At 43.7% G+C, this 25,423-nt stretch overlaps 1 protein-coding gene across 1 annotated transcript in view; it reads left to right on the top strand.

Annotated features, from left to right (window-relative positions):
- The window catches only part of GFRA4 (GDNF family receptor alpha 4), a 722,713-nt gene that overhangs the window by 633,614 nt on the left and 63,676 nt on the right, over window positions 1-25,423 (top strand). The window contains exons 6-7 of the mRNA XM_085642694.1: window positions 11,580-11,714; window positions 21,300-21,442. Coding sequence (XP_085498820.1) covers window positions 11,580-11,714; window positions 21,300-21,442 — 278 coding nt within the window. The remainder of the gene's footprint in view (window positions 1-11,579; window positions 11,715-21,299; window positions 21,443-25,423) is intronic.

The raw sequence follows: 25,423 nt of genomic DNA, 5'->3' as shown, positions 1-25,423 counted from the left end.
CTTTCTCCTCATGCTTGTGCCTACCAGATATGGGTGAAAAAGACGGGGGGTTGGAAATAAACCTCAATAATAGATGAACACTGCGCTCTCCACTATCACCACCGAAATGTTTCCACCTAGTAGCAGCTTCCCCAGGCCCTTGGTTCTTCCTTCAAGGTTTCCTGCAGTTGAAGCTCTTGAGGCAAAATATGAGCTTAATAGAGGATAATAGCAAACCAATCGTTCAGGATCTCTCAATTCAAGTCAAAGCCAGCAAGTAAGATACATTTGCTTCCAAAAAAAGCCTTCCCAGGTCACATGGTGCTCTCTAACACTATGTAAAATTCCAAAAGAAATATTTACTGCAGTTGAAAAAATGTACCTTTGAAATTGGGCACCCCATTGCCCTATTAGGAGCATAGCCGCAGAAGCTGATAGACTTGGCGACTGCTATTGCGTCGACCAATCATTACACAGTTAGCGTTACTGACCCTGCTGGCACTTGTGCGGCTGCTGGGATTGCGGGAACCACATCCTAGGTCAGTCTCAACTGGCCGATACCTAAAAATCAGTTCCTGAACAGGCTTTACATCCAGCACCATAGTTGAAATATCTCCTCAACAATTCCTCCTACCAAAGAGATCAAAGAATGCTTATCAAATTCAGAGCTTTCTTCTGCCCTGGTAGTGGGTGCTTTGTGACTGAGAGGGCATACCTTCAAGGAGGGACATAAGGACCTATTCCTCTACAGCTGAGAACCAAAGAATACAATGTCGGGCTCTAATGATGCCTCAGGGCCATCTTAAGCCATTTTGGCGCCTCATGGGAGATATTTTTTCTGTGCACAATCTACCTTTTTGACACCAGCGTGGCTACATCCCTGTTCAAGGAGTTTTTGAATAATGCCGTCAGACATAGAGTAACATAGACAACCGTTCAAATGGCCTATGTCCTAGGTTGAACCTGGCTGCTACTTGGACATTACCAAACAGGCTGGCATTCAAACCCTTGGCCAAGAAATATTTAAAATTCAGAGGGACATAGTAATACAATCGAATTAAGTCATGAGAGAAGCAGTTGAGTGACCACTGGTATGTTAAATTAAAAACATACAGCGCTATTCACAAAGGTGACTTACACTTGTGAGTAATTTACACATGTAAGTTTACTCTTACACTTTTCAGTAACTTTACTACTTTTGGCTACACACAAAATCTGTGTGTAAAGTTACTCAAAAGTGTGGAGTTATATGTCTTTACCCACTGAAAAAGGAGGTGGAGCCAAACTTAGAAGTGTGAGTTCCTACTGACAAAAAGAAACAGTAGTAATTCCAGCACTACACTTGTCAAACCACTAATACAGCAAGGCCCTCCTATGTAAAATAATGGAGATATGGACTTAAAATCAATCACTAATTAAATTAAATTATTTAAAATGGTTACAAATATAAATAAGTATAGTTTGACGTTAAAGAAATATGGAAAGCAAACAGATTTATTATTTAATTATAGACATTAAATATTATTTAATTATAAGCCTGCAGAGTATCCCTATAGTAAAGTATAGAAAAAAGTACAGAAGTTTGTTTATCGAAGAACAAAAATAGAACAATTTTTTATAAATTTAGACCAAAATTAAAAATGCTTCAATACTAGTGGTTGACAATGTGTGGTGCTGGACTGACTTCAGGTCTGAGCTGGAGTAAGTTTACTATGTTTGGGTCTCTTCATGACTGTAATAAATTTAGAAGTGCAGTTTGCGAATGCCAATGGGTTTATTTACTCTTTTGTAAGCTGGTGTTTGTTCCTCCCTAAACCCCTCCCTAACGCTCCCTATACCCCTCCTTACTCCTTCCTAATCCTCTCCCCTTTAGTCATAAGTATTCCCCACTTTCCAGCCCCTTTCCCTCTGTCCCTTCTACATTTACTACAAAAACGTATATTTACGTGTGCAGAGACATTGCAGTCGTGATGGAAATCTTCACACAGAAAAGATAGGCGAGACGAAGGCAGAAGCGGTGCACATGCATTTGTGAATAGCATTTAGTACATTTGTAGTACGTTTTTAGTACGAATGTATTTAGCAGCTGTTCTCTAAACATGCGTTAAGGACTTCTAAGAACACATTCAGCACAACACACTAAAAATAATAAAGCACATTTTTGTGTAAGGTTGGTTTAAGAGCCCCAAATTAGGTTTTGAAGAGTCTAGTTTAAATAATATTCAAATATAAGGAATTAACAAGAATTATTTTCTACTTTGTGTTTCCAAACCAAGATTCGTCTGTGTGTTCATACACACAAACCAGTGGCTGGTTTGTGGGACTGGTTACGAGTCTAAAGAGAGTTTGATCGAGCCGTACGTTTAGGATTGCTTCAGCTGCTCACTGACTGCCCCAGAGGAGCCTGTCATGGCGCTATAAACATGTCAGCCCTCACAGGCGCGCTATAAGTTTCTAAAACATAGATGCCCTCGGGGTAGAAAGGCCAACTAAACAAGAAATGCAGTATAAGCCGGTGCGGTGGTGGTCACTCAAGGGTCCACCCAATTAAATGTAATTGGGACCCAGATGGATAACATGAAATCCTGCGCCAGAAGAAGGGGGAATAAAACACGGTCATTGGAGCAAGTGAAAAACTGTAATGTTTGATGTGTTGCCTCCTTTCTCACAGCCACACAATATCAAAGTTGAAAGTATAAAACTATCTCAAAAATATCTAACTACTAAAATAATCCTAAAATGTGGCCATCGTGGCTTCCGTGTTGCTGGATGGGCATTGCCACACCCATATGTCACTCTTACTGTGGGTCTCTTATGTACCTGGCATAGAGGACAGCCTCTCCGCTCTTAGAAAGTGCTGCGTGTGTATCCTCAAATAAAGTTCTGCTTCATACCAGGCCACAACCTATGTGGGACGCCCTGTAAAATCCCCCAAAATATCCGTCATGTTCAACATCGATTTAGCATGCAAAAAGGATGTATTCAGGAAGGTTTGTGTGAGTAGTGGCACATCTGTACTTTCTTTCAAGTGGCTGAAATGGAACCTGACTGTCTTATCCCTTATGGGCGGGGCATCTATTGTCCAAGGCCTGGCTCTCTCCCATGCCTCTGACAGCAAACCCCAGCTCAATTGCATCCCAGAGACCCATCTGACGCCAGTGAAGAGCGCTGTGCTTGCTGCCACCTGAATCATCACCAAACTTAGAAATATGGCCACATCACGCCAATACTTCGCATGACCCACAATTATAAGTCAAGAGGTTGAGAGGTCACCGTAAAGATGTTTTCTTTCAGGCCCTATCGACAAAACACCATAGACTAGTAAATACACTACACACGTTCCTGAGATGAGCACAGTGCTATACAACCTTAGAGCCATGCCTACAACATCAGTGAGAGATAAGCCACCTCTCAGTGGGACATCCCTACATTCTACATTATACAACCAACTCCAATGCCTCAAAATCTTGTCCAACGTTGTGGAAATAAACATCCACATAGCACTGCATTACACATTTTTAATATGGACGCGTGCCCAGGTGTGCCCAAGTCTATTGAGAACAGATGGTTTGGTCCTTCTCAGAGATTTTGGAATAGTCTTTGTGTTTGAGACTCAAACTACTTTTAAACAGACCTCTGCAACTCTCATGTGTGCTTCCCCTTTATCATATTTAACAGGGAGTAATACGTACACCTCAACCTTTAGTGATTTATGAACGGTGCACCTCATAACTTTCAACATGCACAATCATGCTTGCCTCCAGAGCATACACTATTTTGATGCTATGCACCCACATATGTACACTCAGTACCTCTATTTTGCCTAGGACTATACATTTATCAGTAGTGTCATCAATGATGTAATTTGAGATGTCATTAATGCAGTCATTAATGACTTAACATGTCATGAGTGATGTAATATATGAGGTCGTAAGCAAGGAATGATAGAGCACAAGTTAGCTCACTCAACTATAGTTCATGAATATATATATATATATATATATATATATGAAAAAAAGGTTAAGTAGCCTTACAGTTAGGTGATTTTCTAAGTGTCAAAGTTAATGTTTTGAACTAAAAAACAGACACAGAAATTCACCAGTTATAGTTAGCTGCACTAACTAAAACTAGTACCCCTACCCCTACCATGAACTGCTTATGACCGAACATATGACATCACTCATGACATGTTCTATGACATCATTTGACATCACTGATGACATCTTGAATGGCATCGTTGATGACATCACTAATGACATCGGACTGAGTATAACTGTTGTTCTAATCTGTTGTACTGACATCTTTTTCATGTGGTCAGTTATTATTGAATGCTGAGCTTTAATAATTAAGTCAGTACAGTAAGTATATTGTATTATTTTGTTTACAAGCTTACGGCTCTCGTGAGACGATTGTAAGAGTTGAACACAAAATACCCTGCGTAGACTACGAGGGAGCTGTACTTCTTGTCCAGCTCTAGTAATCCGCTCAAAAGTTTGTTCAATTAGAATTAAATTCATAACAGTGTATGTTTGTCGTTTTGAAGAAAGACATGAGAAGTGTTGCTTAAAGTAGAAAAACAATTAATGTATTATTGCATTCGAGATGTTATTTGAGATGTTATGAAAGTTCTCTGTTTTTACGATCTTGCGTGCATCTTGCGAGACACCCACGAGACGCCACAGAGAGGAAATACATCCCAAGGAAGGATTGTAATTTGGTTCATATGGATGTCTTTATGTAGCAAAAACAGATTCCTTCCTTGTTGCTTCATTTACCTATTAGTTATTGATGGATTAGACCTTTTTGGCGAGCTCTGTGACATTGCTGATTTTCTGTCACCAGAATGTTACCCTCAGATTCAGATGAGAACCCTATTGCTGTTCCTGCAACTCAGTCATCTCGGTCACTCAAGGAGTCCTTGGTGTGGGCGTTTTTTCAAATGAGGGCAGGTGGACCAAAAGTATCAGAGAAATATATAATTTGCAAAAAGGAGTTTAGTAGGTGCAGAAGGAACAAGCAATTCAGCATAAGTGCCACTGGGATGTGGCGACATTTGAGGGCTATGCACCCTCAACACCTTGCTCAGGCTGAGTTAGCATGAGCAGCAGAGCTTGATAACTCTCTTCAACCTGGTGACACTGTGCCTGCCCAGGTACTTACAGCTCAAGCAGGTTATAACTTTGCTTGTCTATACAAAGCTGTTTTCTGCTGCTTATGCAAGAAGGTCATTTTTTCTTTTGAGACAAGCAGGGCTGCATGGGACAGTCCTGTCCAGGATCATAAATGCCCACTCAGGCAGTTGGCTCTTTCAACATTAATTTCCCTAGTGTTTTCGCCTCTTTGTTTGGAAGGAGCTATTGTTTACTTCCAATTTCTTGTTTTTGTTTTACCCTTTTTAAAAAAAGAGTACAATAAAAAAAAAGAAAATGCTTATTCAAAAAGCTCTTTACAGAGCTACCCCATACTGTCAATATGTATGTTGTGTGTACTTACTGTTATCCTTTTTTTTCCTTCTTGATGACTTTCGCGAGACACTCGTGAGAGCCATGACGCTCTCATACATAGCTTGGCTGACTTTCGTGGGCCTCTCGTCTGAGCATACTTCTATATCAGAATTTGCATTTTTACTGAACATATCCTGTTGTAATAGATAGAATTTATATGCACCAGATTTTTGCTATCCCCCTTTTTATATACGATCCCGGGAGACTCTCGCAAGCTCGTAAAATACTTTAGATGAAGAATTAAAATTTTCCTTCATTGCCATTCTTACCTCTTACAATATCTACTACTAGACTATGGGGAGAGACTGGCATCTCCACTGAGACCTTGAATGAAGATAACTAGTGTGTAGAGTAGGGTGTAAAGAGGCACTGTCCCTCCATTCACTCCTTTCCCAGGCTCGGTAGTATGCATAGTAGGGTGGGGATGGTACTCAACTCACATGTAAGGCCTCACTATTCCATAATAAATATAACAAGTATTAGCCTCCCCACTGACACCTCTCCCTAGGGAAATAACTATATTTATTAGTGTGTTGGAATGGATTTCGCTGACCCCTCACAGCTCTCCCCAGCATCACATATATAGACAGTAGCATGTAGGGATACACTGCCTTCTACATGTGCACCTATCTCCAGGGCAACATGGATGTTCAGTACAGTGTAGTGAACCAGTGGCCTCTTTCCTCACACCTCTCCTTAGAGGTATGAGGAAAGATCAACAACGATATGCAGTGCTGTCTGGGAGGGGACACATCTCTCTGCTAACACATTTTACCAGAGTAGAGTTTCAGAAAAGTGTATATTTCTACTCATACTTCTTCTTATGCTGACAGGTATGCATAGTAAACTATGGGGAGAAACGGCCCTGTTTCCTGACATATGTCTCTTGCATGATAACTATGTTTAGTATAGTGTGTGGAAAGGCTGGCCACTCTCCTGTGATGTGTCTCTTGGATAATGCTTGTGTAAAATATGGTGTGTAAAAGTGGCTTAACTTTCTAGCCACGCCTCTCCCCAAAATGACAGAAGTACAAGTATGGAGCTGAAATTACATTTATGCTCAAAAGTATGTCTTACATAACTGGTTCTGACTATCAAAAAGGAGAACTAGACTATTATCTGAAAACATACTGCCTCTCAGGTGAGACATATACCTAGAATGACATGTGCAAAGTAAGCTGTGGGTAGAAACTGTTCTCGCTGCACATATCTCTCTTCATACTGATATATGTCCATAGTAGAGGATAAAATGGAATATCCTCTCTGTTCATATCTGTGTCTTGAATAACTCGTGTCCATATTTCATTGTAGCGATATACTTACCTGTGTTTCAAGCACCTCCTAATGTCAACACCCATACTTAATAGAATATGCACAACAGGTGATGGAAGTGTGTATTAGAGTGTAAACATGCACTTACCTCTGTGCGAAGATCCCTCTCTTCCACTAAAGTTACCTATACTGCAGCATGCAACACCACCCTGTTGCATGACAGCTAACCATGCCCGCATTGCAAAATAATTGGCTCTTCCATTACCAACTCTCTATAGGATAAAAGATGAGCCTAGTACAATTCACATATATAGATACATGTAATAGGATATTCACAGTGTCTCAACATGGTACTGCCAGTTTTACTGAATCTTGCAATACTATAATAAACTTGAAATGTATAATAAGTATTAAGGAAACAAATCCAAAGTAATTGTAAACTTATTTATTACAACAAAACAATTTACCAACAATACAAAACTACAACAACTACATCAACAAACAATACGAACAACTATAACATAAAAAAATAACTTTCAAATACACAAAACATTTTCTAATGTTCATAAGCACCTCCTAACCCCGCACCCTCGCCCCACCCCACTTTTCGATGTTTTTGCCCACTGGATTTTGATGTAAGTAGCACTTCTTTTTCAGTCTTTTCACCACTTAGCCTGCCAAAGAGTTTTTAGATTTATGCTATGTTATGGCAGGTCAGGTGGAAATAAAGTCTCAGCAACGCAACATCTCTATATATACAGTTCACAAAGCCTAGCTCGTCCAGAGTTAGTTCATGCTGCTGGAGTACTCAATTGTTCAGGCGACTCCACATCCTTCCAACCTAAATACATGGTGATTAAATACATAGCTATTGCTGAACAACACCATAATCCTGCTCCTCTTAACAAGGCTCTTCTTTTCCGCTTATATAATCAGATAATTATTTCCTCAGAGACAAGTTTCCATTTTCCTCCTAAGAAAAAGACAAAATAACCCAAAAGATAAAAGTTACATACAAGTCAATCATTCATAACACTGATACATCAATATCTTTTGTAAACATTTCATCTGTTTTTCACCCACAATCACATATTTATATCTAATGCACCAGTAGCTTGTTATTCCTTTCTCCTAGATATGTTTACACCCTCAACCAGTGTACTTTTTCACAAATAAATTTTAGCATCTCATCAAACCTTATTTCAAAAAAGTTTATAAAGTAACACATTCCTCTTGAGACACCTTTGTTAGCACCTGACTCAGCTTTTCACTCTAGAAATAACATTATCACCAATGAGACATTTCATAGAGCTAAAGTATATGGACAAAGAGGTTCATAACACCAGTACAGCTTGTTTTATTACATTCTTTGTTTTAAAATTTGAGAAACACTGCTTCCTTTACTTACCAGTAGACACAGTTTGTACATTTCATTTTTAACACAATCTGAAAACCTTGCTCACATCTCCTACTTTGTGAGACTTCCTTCAGCTCCAAAGCACTAAAAACAAAATGAGCAATCTCTGGTTCTGTACCTAATCAGAACACAGCAGTTCTCCAACCATATGATAAGAAGGATAACTATTGGTTAAGCCTTAGCCCTTTTTTTTACTTCTCCCCATACAATTTTGTGAGACTCAATTGGCATCATAAAACAACTTGTAGCAGGCCCAGTAATTTTCCATGTGCGTCTCACAAGATGCTCGCAAGATCAAATTAACCCCATAAATAATAACCATCTACTGATCACAGACACATCTTCTCTCAAAAAAAGGGCACCACAATATGCATTCCTACTAATGGAGTGTATTGGGAACTCATTTACTACTTTTTACTATTCACAATCCCTCGAGTGTCCCACACGTTTGTAAAAATTAGTTAAAAACAATACACATTTATTTTCTTCACAGTAATTATCCCTTAAACACCTCCTCTCTATAGCCTGCACACACACAACAGTCTCAACTAAAACCTCTCTCTCTCTCTTGGGACAGATTTATGTACCACACTGTGTGGGAGCACCCAAATGCTTGCCTTAAGTCATGTATTTCTCTGTGTCTCGTGCATTTAGGGCCTGATTACGAGTTCTGCGGTCCAACTCGTGGTGGCGGTCCGAACACTGCCACACTGTGTGCCTGCCCACAGTATTATGAGTGTGGCGGTTCGGACTGCCACGTCTACTGGGGATCCAAGATACCGCGGCGGTCACGCTGGCCCCCTTGCCGCTCCTGGGGCGGGGGTGCATGCAGGGGGGGCACATGTTGTACCCCCCCTGAAATGGTACCCCTGTTCCTGCACGGTGTGGCATTCAAGACATGGTGCATACCCCACCATGCAGGAACGTGCTGCTGGCTCTCTCATGGCGCAAACACCATCGCTGTGAGACTGCTGCAGAGCCACCTATGGGTATGGAATTCCAACAGCTCAAAGCCCGGGACATGTTATTTTGGGTCAAGGTCAACAAGTTTTCATGTTTATTTGGTCCATGGAACAAATAGGCCTCGACACTAAGGGACATATTTACAATCCCCTTGCACCGCCAGTGTGTCACTTTTTGTGATGCACCGGCGGAGCAATTTGGTGCACCATATTTACAAGATGTGGTATGTGTTCGATAATGTATGTGTGCTTCAAGTTAATAGTAGAAGAAGGTTGACCTGAAGCCCCTTTCTAAATGTATGGAATGTTTCTTCTCCATTGCACCCCTCACCTTGTAAAACCATGGGGCTTAGTTATAAGAGTCCTGCATCCCTTTTGCATCTTGTAAAGTGGTAAATGCTTGATGCAGTGCTCTCATTTCGATTCATGAAGTCATGCAGAGCCACCCAGCGTGGTTTTGAGTGGCCTCATAAATCATGAGTAAGGAGGTGTTGCGCAAATCGCTGCTTCACCTTACTCTGCACCCAAGAGGCGTCTTTATGGCATTGTGGGGTTTTTTCCCACGCAACACACATGGAACTTGATGTTGCCCCAGAAAGTGATGTAAACCTGGGGAATCACAAATCCGTACGCCTCCTGAGGGTTGGCATAACAAGGAGAAATATGTACATTTCTCCTCATCTTTTCCTCTTTCTTTGTGTGCACCATTCTGCACACAGTAAGAGGCAAACGCCTCTTAGGATTGTTTTTGTGCTGGAAAGTGCCCCTTCATGCACAAAAAAAATCATGCATGCAACAGAGACACCCTTCACCCTTGCACCAAGGTGCAAGGGTGTCTATGCACTAGGCTGCCGAAACAGCCCCAGCGCAGGGAAAAAGACAGGAATGCACTTTATTGCTTAAATACAGCGCATTCCTGCCCTTTCACTTTGGCGTAGGGCAGCGCAGCAAGGTGTCTTGCTGGCTGCCCTACACCAAAGGCCCATAAATGAGGCCCCATGTTTCTGTCACGGCTCGTCAGTGTTATTCCTTCCATCCATACTTGCCTTGCCTTTGCTCCGCCACCTCTTCACCGCCCCTTCCCCTCTTGTCATTTTTTAGAACAAACAAACTTTTTTAGGGATGACGCCTGCAAAAAAAGCCCACTCCTTTTATGTGCCTCTCCAAGATTGGCATCCCCCATCTTGGAGCAGTAAATCAAAAACAAAGAAAATGGCGGTTCCATCACAACATATGTGTGCACGTGCATGCTGTAGAATGCTCATGCATATGTAATAACACTAGGCCACCATAGCAGAACCATGCATACATGTGCATGTGTGATGATACATCATGGTGCACACATCATCTAGCTTTTTTTTGACGATGCTGTTTAGAATCAGCAATAAACACTTTTTTTCTTTTTACTTTTGCGAGACTGCATCAGCAAACAACATTGGCAATGCCAGAAGGTCTGCATTGGCAAAATCAAAAGTTGAGACCTGTTGGCTTTGCAAATGTTTGTTAGGACCGGTTTGACAGTGCAGCTCTCAAACTGACCTGTTCCTTACAGTACATTTAGCATTTTTGGATCAGGCTCTTTAAGTCATTGAGATGAGATTTTGTCATTCATATCTGGGGTCAGGCCAGATGAATATTTCTCTGTCTGTTAGGGTGTATCTTTCCGTCTCCAATGGTGTGCTTGCAATGAGCTGCCTGTCTTGTCATGTTCTACTGGCTCTGTCCCTCCCCTCCCTTGTGTATTGCTCTTTGTTTCTGCCACACTCCACCCTTTCTTGTTCTTCCCTCGCATCCTACCTTCTTTGCCCCCACCCCTCTCCCTACTCCTGCCAGACCTCACTCTTTCCCCTTTATGTTCATCGTTACCTCCTCCCATCACCCTTTTCTTCCCTCCACCCTCCACTTCTTCCTTCCCTCTGTTTTCCTTTTTTTCTGCCGCCTGCCATCCCTCTTTTTCCCTAAGCCTGCCCCTCCTGGCTGTTTCCTATAAGTGCCATAGGCACCAGATATTGTATTTCTTTTTCTTTTGTTTAATAGAAATAAAAGGCTGTCTATACTGAAGGCTTCCTTACTTTCTATGTAGTCCTCTTTTTGTTTGTCTGTCAAAAGAAGGTCAAGTGGCAAGAGAGCCTGCATTAAAGTTCTTGCTTTCGATGGCATAAAAACTAAAGAATGGCGATAATGAAGGCCCTCTTTACATGCGTCCTGTATTTGACATAGAAAGAAAAGCAGGATTTAATCAAAGGCAAGAGAGATTTCAATGTAGAACCATTTTTTTGTGTGGCTTGTCTGTGCATACATTGCGTGATTCAGCATATTAAACTGACCTGTTGGGTTTGCCAATGCCTCTTGTTCTTGTCATCTAGATCTTCATTGTTATACTGCTTTATCCAGATGCTTTGAATGTATCTCCTTTAATGCAGTGTGCATCTAATTACTTTGCAGGAAGCCCCATCACACCTAACTATGTGGACAACTCGACCTCGAACGTGGCACCTTGGTGCACGTGCAATGCAAGCGGAAACCGACAGGACGAATGTGAGACCTTCTTGCACCTCTTCACAAACAACATCTGTCTCCGTAAGTACAAGAAAGCAATTCTTTACAACTGGGTCTACTGTTTGCCTGAGCAGCAGGAGGGCAGGAAGGTGGGCGCAGAAAACCACTGCCAATGCAGGTTTTTGCAGAACGTTCTTCAAAGTCACTGGTGTCATATAGTTGGCAGAAGTGGCAAGACCTTGGACTGTCACTGACGTCACAGGAAGTGGCTCCACTCACCCTTGGATCCATAAAATAAAAGTTAAAGGCTCATAAATGAAGGCAGCAGAACTGTAGCACTAAATGCAAAGACAAGGACAGCCAAAGCCTAAGGACATTTAACAGATCAGCAGTCAAATGTATTATATCACTGGGCATGCAAAACAGGGAGTCTCATGCAGAAAGATTGGGAAAGAAGTTGTTACACTTGATGCCCATTAAACACTTATCATCATATTGTTGTAAATCTCTTGATGACAGTATAACGCGCTCTAGCCCTCGTCTTCGTGCTGCCACATCCTCATGGGCGCACCGGCACTCTCCACCACTGCGGGATGATGTTGCTTCCAGTGTGTTGGCTGGTACCCGCGAGGACGAGGGCCAGACTGGCAGGTCCATCAATGACCTCAGGCAATGCACCAAAGACGCCGTTGGATGCTCCACCTCACAGGGGTGGTGTGGGTTGCCGCAGAAAGTATACAAAAAGAAAGAAAACAACCCACCCCCAATACAATGCTCTAAATAAAGAATCAAATATATAGGATCATGACACGAAATCTTTTTTCTTTAGAATGAATCTTTATCTTTATTTCCTATATGAGCCTGATAGACTGCTGCTCTCAGACTGCCACAGGACCGCCTGCCAGACCAAGAAAAAACTCCTGATCTGGCAGACGATCTCGCCACAGGGCTGGCAGTCGCACAGTGGATGACGTTTTGCACCGTCTGCTGTAGGACCGCCAAACTCGATTTAAGCCCATAGTCATTTATCCAAATGCCATGAACAAGAGAACAGTCACCCTCACTAGCTAAAAACACCTTTCACAAGAATCCCACACTTCATACATACCACTCATACTGAAATATTTTCCAGAAACAAGGAGAGAATGCAGCCTTACGGCTAGAGCGTTCGACCTCGAAGTTGGGGAACCGGGTTCAAGTCTTGGCAACAACGCTCAACATCCTGTGATTCTGGGCAAATCACCTAATCTCCCTGTGCCTAAAATGAATGTGTCCGTCTGTAACGAAACTGGTGCTCATGTAAAGCGCTCTGATACCCGATGTCTTGGGTCTAGTTTGCGCTATATATATAAATCTAAAAAAATATATATATATAGACTGTCTTGTGCCATACCCTAGTGACGTATACCAAGCACAGACACAAAAGAAACAAATAATCTCATAAGTGTATTGCCATGTAGGAATGAATCCTTATACATTTCCAAAAGCCTATTGGCCTGACTAACAAATACAGGCCTTTGTAGAGCATATCTTCATACAATGGATACATTGCATACTTATGCTTTATACACTTGATAATCATTATTCTCATCTGGATGCATCATATTCCTTTGTCATATCCCAGGGGCGGTGGCACAGGTGCCAATGCAGATTTCGGTGTAAAGTGGCCAGACGGCCACACAACTGGAAAAATATGTGTACAAGTCAAAACGAGGAGGGGTGAAAACACAAGGCCGAGTCCCGCCAGTTCTCTGTTAGTAATGTGGGTAACTCCAATGCTGCTACCTCCAATACAAACACAAGGAGATGATGGACGGATCGCTGAAACTTTTCAGACATTCACCCCCAGTCCCAGATCTGGGTTGAATCCATCATCGTTCTTCAGCTCACTTCGCCACCCCAGTTCAGACAGCTATATGCAAATCAGTCTTGACCCTGTGCCTCATGGGAACAGCCCAGCCCGAACTTCCAAGCCATGCCTTCCCCTGGACCCGAAACAAGAATCTTGGGACCAGTTTCGGGGTAACACCCCTCATCAGCCAAGGCTAGCTTGAATCCAGTGGCAAAGTGAGCAAAGGACCCACATCTGGGCATACCCTACCAACTTAGGGCGAATAAAGCAAACACAAGGAAACGGAGCACTGAAACTTCAGACACTCCCCCCCGAGCCACAGATCTGGGTTGAACCCATCATCGTTCTTTAGTTCACTTCGCCACCCCCGTTCAGACACAGCTACCTCCAATGGACACCAAGTGAGATAATTACTAAAAAGGGAAGGGCACTTTCATATAGATAACACAGCACTTCCCAAACCCAAAATGATCACTGAATAGGCCAGCAAAATATCATATTCACTGTCCCTGTGACGTTGGTAATCAATCCTTCCCACAGTTATAGAAAGGGCAAAGCGAGATGGAAACCGCTCCCTGATAAATCAGGGTCACGGTAGGGAATGTAAAGACATACTCTATGGAGGCTGACAAACACTCTGGCTGCTCTCCAAAGAAGCTCCCTCGCCCGCTCCGATATCAGTTTTTTTGTTTGGGGAACCTTCGCTTCATTTATTTGACACAGGAAGTATATGCAATGCTGCTTACCCTGAAGTGGCCTTGGGCAGCGCGCTTCCCATATTGTCAAGCAAAACACACACAATTGATGGACGGAATGCAGAACAAATCAAAACATTCACCCCCAGTCAAGAGATCTGGGTTAAAGCCATCATTCTTTTGCTCACCATGCCACCCCAGTTTAGACCTGGCCATATGCATATCAGTCTTGACCCTGTGTCTCATGGGAACAGTCCAGCCCGAACTGCCAAGCCAGGCCCTCCCTGAACCGTAAACAAGCATCCTAGGACCGGTTTCGGGGTTTCACCCCTCTTCAGCCAGGATAGCTTGATTCCAGTGGCACAGTGAGCCCACGACCCACGTTTGGGCATACCTGGCGCACTTAGGGCGAGAAAGCAAAACACACACAATTGATGGACGGAATGCAGAACAAATCAAAACATTCACCCCCAGTCAAGAGATCTGGGTTAAATCCATCACTCTTTTGCTCACCATGCCACCCCAGTTTAGACCTGGCCATATGCATATCAGTCTTGACCCTGTGCCTCATGGGAACAGTCCAGCCCGAACTGCCAAGCCAGGCCCTCCCTGGACCGTAAACAAGCATCCTAGGACCGGTTTCGGGGTTTCACCCCTCTTCAGCCAGGATAGCTTGATTCCAGTGGCACAGTGAGCCCACGACCCACGTCTGGGCATACCTGGCGCACTTAGAGCGAGAAAGCAAAACACACATAATTGATGGACGGAATGCAGAACAAATCAAAACATTCACCCCCAGTCAAGAGATCTGGGTTAAATCCATCACTCTTTTGCTCACCATGCCACCCCAGTTTAGACCTGGCCATATGCATATCAGTCTTGACCCTGTGCCTCATGGGAACAGTCCAGCCCGAACTGCCAAGCCAGGCCCTCCCTGGACCGTAAACAAGCATCCTAGGACCGGTTTCGGGGTTTCACCCCTCTTCAGCCAGGATAGCTTGATTCCAGTGGCACAGTGAGCCCACGACCCACGTCTGGGCATACCTGGCGCACTTAGGGCGAGAAAGCAAAACACACACAATTGATGGACGGAATGCAGAACAAATCAAAACATTCACTCCCAGTCAAGAGATCTGGGTTAAATCCATCATTCTTTTGCTCACCATGTCACCCCAGTTTAGACCTGGCCATATGCAAATCAGTCTTGACCCTGTGTCTCATGGGAACAGTCCAGCCCGAACTGCCATGCCAGGCCCTCCTTGGACCAGAAACAAGCATCCTAGGACCGGTTTCGGGGTTTCATCCCTCTTCAGCCAGGATAGCTTGATTCCAGTGGCACAGTGAGCCCACGACCCATGTCTGGGCATACCTGGCGCACTTAGGTCGAGAAAGCAAAACACACACAATTGATGGACGGAATGCAGAACAAATCAAAACATTCACCCCCAGTCAAGAGATCTGGGTTAAATCCATCATTCTTTTGCTCACCATACCATATTGTCAAGCCGTGTTAGTAGCACCGAATATATTGCCTGTGCATGTCATTTTCACTAAAGAAATGTGCATTCCTTTATTCTCACAGATATCTGCTTTTTGTTTCATGGTTTATTTTTGGTCTTCTAATATGTGTGTTGTAACCAGCAGTAATAAGTATAAGACTACATACCACAAGAATTGGTGTGTGCCTTTTTGGTAATAAATAATAAAGTACATTTATAAAGTGCGACAGCTACTTCTCACACAGGTGTCGCAGCGCTAACGCAGACAAGCAGGAAGGAATAAAACTAGAGAGACTAGCTCTGGTTGAATTGCCAGGTCTTCAGCGCTTTCCTGAATTCTGATTCCGATTTAATTAGGCAAAGCTTGATTGGGAGAGAGTTCCATAATCTTCTCATAACCACTGTGAAGGATCTACCTCCTGTGCCTTTGCTTATTGAGGTACGCAGAGCAAGACCTTAGCGAGCGCTTTTGTAGGTATGGACGGATACGTTTCCTAATGTATCTGGGGCAATTGCCTCTGAGAGCCCTGAAAGCTACCGTCAGCGATTTGAATTCAATCATTTTGGTCATGGGTAGCCAATGGAGCTGTTTAATGTGTGGAGAGATGTGATGTCTAAAAGGTATTCTTCTGATCAATCTCAGAGCCTCATTTTGCATCATCTTCAATCTCTTGATCAGATGTGCAGGCAGCCCCAGGTAAAGACTATTTCAGGGCCAGACTGGGAATGGAAACCGGACCTGGCAAACTGCTCAACCACCCCCCCTGCAGTGAGGGGGAGTGCAGCCGAGCAGTTTGCGAGGGCCGGTTTCGGCCAATTTTGTTACTGGGGGCCGATATTGCCAACCCCCAGTGACAAAAACGGCCCCCAGGGGCCCAAAACCGGCTCTCACCCTAGTGGCCTACCAGGGAAACGCCCGGGGCCCGCTATGGCCAGTCCGGCCCTGGACTATTTGCATAGTCCAGCCTCGATGTCACTAATGTGTAAACAACGGCCCTGCTGCAGCTCTTCGGCAGTATGTGTAGAAATGTTCTCATGCTTCTCAATATACCGAAACAAGAGGCTGCCATGCGATGTATTTGTGTTGAGAACGTCAGGTCAGGTTCCCATATTACTCATAGGTTTTTTGCCGATTTTGAGGGGCAGGGGGGAAGTCCCATTTCCTCCGGCCACCACAATTCAGCTACCGGGTGGGGTGCCTTGCCAAAAAACAGGACCTCCGTTTTTTCTGCATTAAGCTTTAGTTTATTGTTATGCTTCCAGCTGGAGATGCCCTTCAAGCAACCCCCAAATCTAGCAAAGGAATTTGCTGCGTGGTCCTTGAAATGGAATACCAGCTGGGTGTCGTCTGCGTAGGAAATAGCTTTTATTTCCCATTTAGCAATAAGCGAGAAGAGGAGTGACAGATATACTTTAAAAAGTAGAGGCTCAATGCCGATCCCTATGGTACCCCACAACGTAGAGGTTTGGCTTCTGACTTGAAAGTTTGAAGAGTGACCCTTTGCGTACGGTCACTAAGATAGGACTTTAGCCAAGCCAGGGCCGACCCTTCTACTCCCGCACTTTTAAGCCTGGTAAGTAGGATATGGTGATCCACCATATCGAATGTGGCGGACAGGTCCAGCAGCACCAACATGTCTGAGACTCCTACTTGCACCGACATTCTTATAGTCTCTGCCACCTCCAGCAGAGCTGTCTCCGTGCTCAAGCCCGCTCGAAATCCAGACTGCGTTTCGTTTAAAGTGCAGCGCCTGTCATTGAAATTGGTCAGTTGACGTTGGACCTATTTTTCCAACATCTTCGCAGGGGCTGGCAAAAGTGAGATCAGGCGGTAGTTGTTAGGTTCACCCGGGTCAGCATTGGGCTTCTTCAAAACGGGCAGGAGCAAGGCGTGTTTCCATGACTGCGGGAAGATATCAGTGAAAAGTGAGCTGTTCCATAAGTGGTTTAGGGTGGGATTAATAATGTGGGCTAGTGCTCTCCACAGTTTTGGGGGGCATGGATCTTCCGGGGACCCAGATTTGCATTTCAGAATCTCTGTCAGGGATTCCTGTTGAGAGATAGAAGAACATTTTGAGAGGGAAGTTCCCCAACATGGGTTACCATCGTTTCAGTTTCAACAGTATCCATTTTAAACGTGAAGGTGCCATAGACCTTCATGATTTTTTCCTCAAAGAATTCCGACAATTTAGCATACAGCAACGGTGATGGTGGTATCTTACTTTTAAGTGCTCTAGGTTTAGTAAAAGAGCTAACTATCCTAAAAAATTATTTGCCGGAGTTCTCCACGGTGCTAATTCAATTTACAAAGTGGTCTCTTCTAGCCGCCCTCATCAATTTATGAAGTTCTTTTAGAGCCAAAGGACCTTAATATTTCCTCCAAAGGCGTTCTTTTTGTTTACATTTGCTTTTTTTTACTCTGAGTTCTTCCGAGAACCAGGGGGCCAACGTAGAGTTTCTGGGGGATCCCCCTAGCCTAGCTGGGGCTAGGTTGCCTAAGGCAGCAGAGGTCCACCCGGTTAGGGAAATGGAATCAGTGTTAGGGTCATTGGAGAGTTGAGGTTGACTTTCTGACAGTACCGGGCCTAAGGATTCCGGTGTCAGTTTTTTCCAATTCCTCTTACGCAAATTATGGTTTCTACCGCCAAGTTGTGGTGTTTCTCTAATGAATGAGAAAGGGACTAGGAAGTGGTCTGTCCATACCATTTGCTGCAGAGACTCAACGGCCAAGGACGGCATGTTAGAGAAAACCAGATCCAAGATGTTGCCCGCACGGTGGGTAGGGAAGCTTACATGCTGAATGAGATTGGCCCCCTCAAGTGACATCATCAACTGAGATGCATGAGCACAGTCAGGGTCAGAGATATGTAAATTGAAGTCTCCTAGGACCGTATAATTTGCATAATATATGGACTTCTGCGCTATGAGATTGCAGGGATCTAAAGTTAGGCTAAGAGCACTTCCAGGGGGTCTAGAGATCAAAAGTCCTGCAAGAGAGGATGTAGGGCCGTCTTTAAGCAGAAATGTAGTCCTTCAATTAAGCCCATATTTTGTAGTTCTGAAAAGAAGATCTGCCATGCGTCTCTCACAATGATGGCTACCCCGTCACCCCTTTTATCTCCTAGTCTATTAGCACAACAAATGTTAAAACCTGGCAGGATCGCTAGAGTCAGAGCCAGTCTGGAATCCTCTTTTAGCCAGGTTTCAGTCAAGAACATCATATCCCAATCATTGTTCAATAGTGATAACCAAATGTTTTCTGCATGTTTAGGTAGAGGCCTGCAGTTGATAAGGCAGGCTCTTATTGTGTCTCCTGAGATCGTTAACGTCTGGTTCTGACAACTCTCCTGTGTCCTCATGTAATGATTTCTTATGCTGGTTTCTTCTAGATCTCAAATTTGTCTTGAGACACATCTGAGTCCTATGTTAATCTTCTCTACTGTCTTGCTTTTGTTCCTCTGGGTGGCATCTGAACTGAGTCTCAGAGCATTTTCAGAATTGCCAATATCTCAGCTCTCACCTTGTACTTGTCTTTAAAGCCTTGACTCTCCTGTGGAATCTTTTCCCATCAGTCTCCCACTGTAAATTTTCGAAGCCCAATCTCTTACAGTCACTGTCATTTTCAGTCTAACTTGTCTCGTCCAGCGAGGACAGACACACAACTGTTGGGCGGTGCTATGTAAATACTCAGTCAGTCTATATTAGAAGACAGTCTCAGAGCAAAGTTTTATGTGGTTTTTCTTTTAAATATTAAATTTTACTATTTATTATTTAAAAAATGTTGCTAGTCACACGTTGGTCCTCTATATATTAATTAACATTCAAAAGCAGGCTTTGGGGTCTCCTTTGATCACAGAGAAATTCAAGTGGTTGCCTATCTTTTATAGCATTTACACAGTTTGAGGATTCGACACATACATACACCAGATCCAGTAATGTAAAAATAACAAACAGTTTTTTGTGCTGTTGACCGACACTGGGGACTGAAGCCTGCAATTTTTACCTCCGACATTGCATTGTATTGCAGCATTTATATAGCACTTACTATCCAAATGTGGGGTACGGAAGCGATTGCCTACATGAGTGGCATGCTACACGGAGAAGAGTGTGTCAATGGAAGGATGTTGCCTTGGTTTTGATCCTGTGGGAAGTCCATGTCCCCATGTGATGAACACAAGGGTGCGGTTATCATGTTATGGGTTGCAGCGCATAGCAGCGTGTTAGATGATAAAGTGTAAGAGACAGACAGATTTATGTTTTTCAGTATGCTGGTAGCTTCTTACAACTTTGCAGGTCCCTTTATGGTATTTCATATGATAAAGTCTGCTTAACTGGCTTCTGCACTGGGTTACTGCACTGGGTTGTCCAATCTGATATTGTGTGTATAGTTGTGGTCCTGAGCTGGCTTGGTTGGAGGTAGAGAGAAGTGCAAAGATCTTTTCGGATGGCCATTTTTGTTATATTCCCATGTCTGAGTGTCTTTGTGAGATGTAAAGAAGTAGTCAAATTGTATAGACATGTGGAACCTGTTGTGAAGGACTATTTTAAAATCCTCAAAATTATCAAGCAATGAATGACAGATTTCTTCAATTATTTGGGGATGTCGGAGTTTTTGGCTGGACAATATTGGTGATGGACAACCCTCCTAGCAGATATATCTTATATGAGTATAAGAGTTATAAATTATAATTTGTTGCTGACCGCTGCATATTATGGTTTTAGTATTATTGTGGGCTATAACTAATATATGCAAGAACTTACCGATATAATGCCACAGCGAATCATAGGGCAATCCTTCCTAGCTTACCTGAACATTGAAGGCAGTTTGCTAGTTGACTTGTATGCACTTCGTGAGTTGTAAGATTAAGACTGCTTCAGAGTGCGTTGTTTTCTGGACTCTGTTGCAGGGATATGGTTGGTGTATTTATTTAGGGCATAGCCATGTTTTCAACAGTTTTCTAAAAAGTATATGCTCCTGGTTGCTTCTAAGGGTTGTATGACATTACAACACATGCATTTACAATGCTTGCCTCTACCACTCATCCTTTACCACTCAATACCTTTACCACGTATGTCTTTACCAGGCATATACCTTTGCCATGCATGCCCTTACAATGCAAGGAAGTTTAGATTGAGACTACACTAAATTAAATCTCTGGTAATGTAGCTAGTTTGTGCTATTAACTGCACTAAGAGGAAGATGGCTTGAAAACTGTGGCAATAGGATTAAAGTGTCTCTCTATCAGAATGCCAACCTGGTCCCACAGTCCTCATAGTACCAGTTTAGATCAAGAGGGAAATTCTAGACTTGCTGTACCAAGAGCTGAAAAGAGCCTTTTCTCCGAAACCAGAATACTTACAGGACTAAACTGCACCATTAGCACTGGGGAAACAGTTTCTAGAGCTGCTGATGGGTTGATAGTTTTGAGGATCAGAACCAATCAGATCCTACCATAAGAACCTAACTGGTCAAGTCCTGCCTCACTTTGTACAGGAGTGAAACTTTGGTTTACACTTGTGAAGTTATGAATTATGAATGTCGTTGAAGCGTATGCTACTGCTGCTCTGTAAATGCACTAGCAAAATTGCTCATTTGGTTTGTTTCTGTTTTGTCTGGTAGAGAGAGCGTTACTAGCCTTCGGCAATGGGACGTTTTTGGATTTAGCAACAAATCCATCAATAATCTCCACGACTTCAAAAGGAAAACATGAACGAAATTCAAATCGAGACGCAACAACAGTCCGAGGCTACATCTTTGATCAGGTAACTTGGACAAAAGCCTGGAATCAGCTGTCCTTGGGGTAATTTAATTGGTCGCCAAATAGAAGACGTGTATATAAACATTTCTATTGATGCATGGGGGGAGAGACTCCGACAGTTCAACAAGTTCATCCATGGCCTGTTTACTACTTGGAATAGTTCTAGTCAGGATGGTGTTCTCATGAGAAATGCTTTTTTGTTTTGCTAAGAACGTTGGCACTGTTTGACGAATCTTCACAAAACTTTCCAAAAAAGTGCTCTGTTTTGCTGAAAGTCTTCTGGGAAAGTGGTAGTGTGATCAGTCAAGCCAGGGCAGAGAGAAAGATGGGGTTCCAAAATGCAAACTCACCACATATTTTCCATAGACATTTTGGGAATGCAAAACGGCAAACACTGCTGAACAAAATTGGACAACATTTTGCAAGAAGCTATATCTTGGTCAAGGAAGTGTGCTTTTTGTGATTTGGTATAAATCTGCCGACTAGTTGTAAAATATTTGTATAGTAGGACAGTTGGGTTCTAGGGACTCTTGCTCAAGTCCAGCACGCGTAACATTACAAAATAGAGCATTTTGATTGGCCTAGGGGACTTTTTTCCCCTTGGGCCATCTCATGTATGCAGAAGTGAAGGTCCGATTGGCTGGCCGCAACATGGGAGGAAATGTTGCGTCGGGTCCGGGGACTTAGTCCCCTGCCCTGAAAATGTATATAAAAACAATATAGGGAAGGGATACCCTGCCCCACTAGCCCTGGTGGGGGATTCCCAAGGAATATATATATGTTTCTTTTTTTGCCAAGAGTCTGTGGTACTCTTGCGGGATTGTGTCAAAAGAAAATGGCAACTGCCATTGATTATTTAAAATGACCACAGGGGTGGGCCAGTATCCGGGGGGGGGGGGGGGTGCATGCATGGAGTCTCCCTTCTTGCCTTCTTGAACCGACTTTGGCCCCAGGGCCGCCATCCCCAGGGCCAGCTGAGTTAATCAAATGGGAGGGGGGGTGAGTGTCCCTCCTCCCCAAGCCATGAAATGCCCTGGGGACTCCACCCCCTGGGGCCGGCTCACTTCTTGTGTCTCAGGGAGCCTACCCCTGGGACACAGTTTCCCTGCTTCCAGGAGCGCAGGCAGACAAAACTTGTCTTCTCCCGCCAGGTAGGTGTAGACATTTGTGGACAGGGAAACAGAGATTGCTCCCATCTGGCGGGAGCATGGCAATATACCTGCTCCCACTGGGCGGTAGCAGTGCTGGCTCCTGATGCACCTAGGATGGGTGCTTGCCGGCAGTCAGGGTAACCGGCAGAGTTGCGGGGGGCCTGGGACTCCCCCCACGGTCCCCAAGGGACACACATTAGAGCCCAGGGATGGGGTCCCCTGGCCAGTATTGCCTCAGGGAAGGGAACCACTTACACCCTCCACCTAAAAATAAGAATGTGACCCCTGGGAGTGGGATCACCGGGGCATGTAAAGGTTTGGGTAGGGGAACTGCACGTGCCCCCTTCCTTTAATAAAGAATAGAATACAACCCTGGGGGATAGGGTATCTGGGGCCTGTAAAGACTTGGTATGGGGGCTGCTCGACCCTTCCCCTTAAAAACAGAATATGGCCCTGGGAGAGGGGATCCCCGGAGCCTGTAAAGCTTCAGGGAGTGAGGCTGCAGGTCCCCCTCCCCAATAATTAAATATTTTAAAACAATTGTTGATGCTACCTGCTGGCACCCAGAATGGGTGCTGGCAGGGGAGTCAGTGGGGCCTCGGGGACCGTGAGGCTTCTCCTTGGGCCCACAACACAAAATAACGATTTGGGTGTCCCAGGTGGGCACCAGGACCGCCCAAATAAAAAGACAAAAAATGAATAACAAATGAGCGGCTGGAGCTGGTCATTTATCATTCACTGCTCCTTGCAAGGAACACCCCATAATGCCCTGCAAGGGCTTTTAAAACATATTTATTTCAGCTTGGTGGTGCTCCTAGAAGGGGTAGGAGCACCACCAAGCATGTTGTTAATGTTTTGGTGAGCGTGCAGGTAGTGCAGCAGACCCCCAGGAATGTTAGAAAAACAGTATGTCCCCTTGATCATTAAATTCATGAACCTGGGAGGGTTACCATATGTTTTTTTTTTTAACTCTCTTAGCTGGGGCTCTATACTCTTCAGCTGGAGTGCAGAGCCACCTTGTGGTTAGTTCTATGGCTGCATTGTGTATCTTAAAAAATATCACTCAAAGGCATTTTGATGGTTTTCTTTTAATAGAGATGTATTATATTTATTAATGACAATCACTTTTATTAAACATTGAACTGTTTGTGAATAAATGAAATATACATTCCATTATAATTATTGGTCATTTTTAAGGTAGTGCGGGAATTTTGTTTGACTCCCTGAGTATTTTAGCGACCGGCGGCATGCTTGGGTGGGTGGTTGGGGTAGGGGGTCTCTGTTGGGGTGTTTCAGAAGTGGGAGGGGGGGCATAAAGACTAATTGAACTGTATACCGGGCTCCCTGTGGGAGGATGGCTGAGATCCTGTAAGGTGCTCCTGAGATTCCTGGTAGAGCTCTTTTGCCTGCAGTCACCCTTGGGAGGTCGGTAAGACTGGTACTGTATACAATTGTACTGCATACTGATTTCCCATCTCGTTCATCATGATGCCCATGGGGTTGTATGTATGTTTTTTGAAAATCAATAAAAGTAAGTTTAAAAAAAAAAATTATTGGTCATTTTCTGACAAAGACAATACATGTGCTCAATGTATGATGATATTCTGACCCTTTCATTAAGCCAATAGGCTCACTTCTTTATAATTTGGTTTCCTGGCTCTTTGACAAAGTCTGAAGCTCTGCCTTACTTAAAATAAAACCCATTATACTCAGTTATGATTAGTTATGTGTGCACACGGACATTTGGGTTCCAGGCCCTGCGCCTAAAACCCCCTCGCTGCACATTGCTTGTGCGCAGTGAGGGGGTTGGGCACCACTGGGGTTTGGGCTCAGGGCATGGTCTGCGGCCAATGGCACTCCGTACAGGACTGGAGGCCATGCGCAGCATGGGTTTGGCTGTCCACTAGGGTCACGGTCAATCCCACACTGAGCACGGGGTTGGCTGTCCGTGAAGGGTTGGTTGCAGGGCCTGGCCTCATGCAAGGCCCTGCAGCAAACCTTATGCTCTGCATGGGCAAAGGCCGTGCGTAGCATTGGGTTGGCATTACGGATGGTAATAAAATATAACTTTACTTTAAAAAAAACAACTAGAAATTCCCTGAAAAAAAATAAGATTAAAGTAACGTTATAATTAAGAATTGTGATTGTGTCTTATTTTACATTAAAATTCACTGAAAAGAAACAAGGGTTAAATTACAGTCAGATTAAAATTTCAGTGACAATGTAGTCTTTTAAACTAAATAAAACACAGAAATTCACCAGGATTATAGCACACACCTTAAGATGGAACTGCTTATAGGGTTTGCATGATGATTGTCATAACTGCCTAAATGTACACAATGTGTGCGATGCGTGCCCTTATGCCTAGTTCCACACCACTATATTGCCCTTGGTAATAGTTTTGTTCTGTATTTTACTGTTTATTGATATTTCAGTAGGTTAGCGTCTTCTGTCCTTGGAAGATATTAGCATTGTGTCTTTTATTGGTAGACAACCCAAAAGGAGCAACATGCCACAGGTGTTGTCTATATTTGTGGTATAAGATAGGTGCAGTTCTCAAACCTAGACATAATATCAGGTGATGAAATGCTGGCTATCGTCATCAGTTTCTTGGTCTTGCATGAGACACAAAGTCAGGACAAAAAATGGTGATTCTTGGCAGTGGCGTAACGAAAGTTGAAGGGGCCCCCCTGCAAGGTACACAGAGGGGCCCCCGCTCCGGATTTACTCCGGAACTCTCCGGTGTGAGTACAGTGCCGAGGGGGCCCCCTGCAGCTCGGGCCCCCCCACACTGCGGGGGATGCGGGGGCGTGTGTTACGCCCCTGATTCTTGG

Source organism: Triturus cristatus, chromosome 2_2 (genome assembly GCF_964204655.1).
Source record: "Triturus cristatus chromosome 2_2, aTriCri1.1, whole genome shotgun sequence".
NCBI classification, from domain to species: Eukaryota; Metazoa; Chordata; class Amphibia; order Caudata; family Salamandridae; genus Triturus; species Triturus cristatus.
The sequence above is the reverse complement of the archived record's forward strand: the minus strand, read 5'-3'. Positions and strand labels throughout refer to the sequence as shown.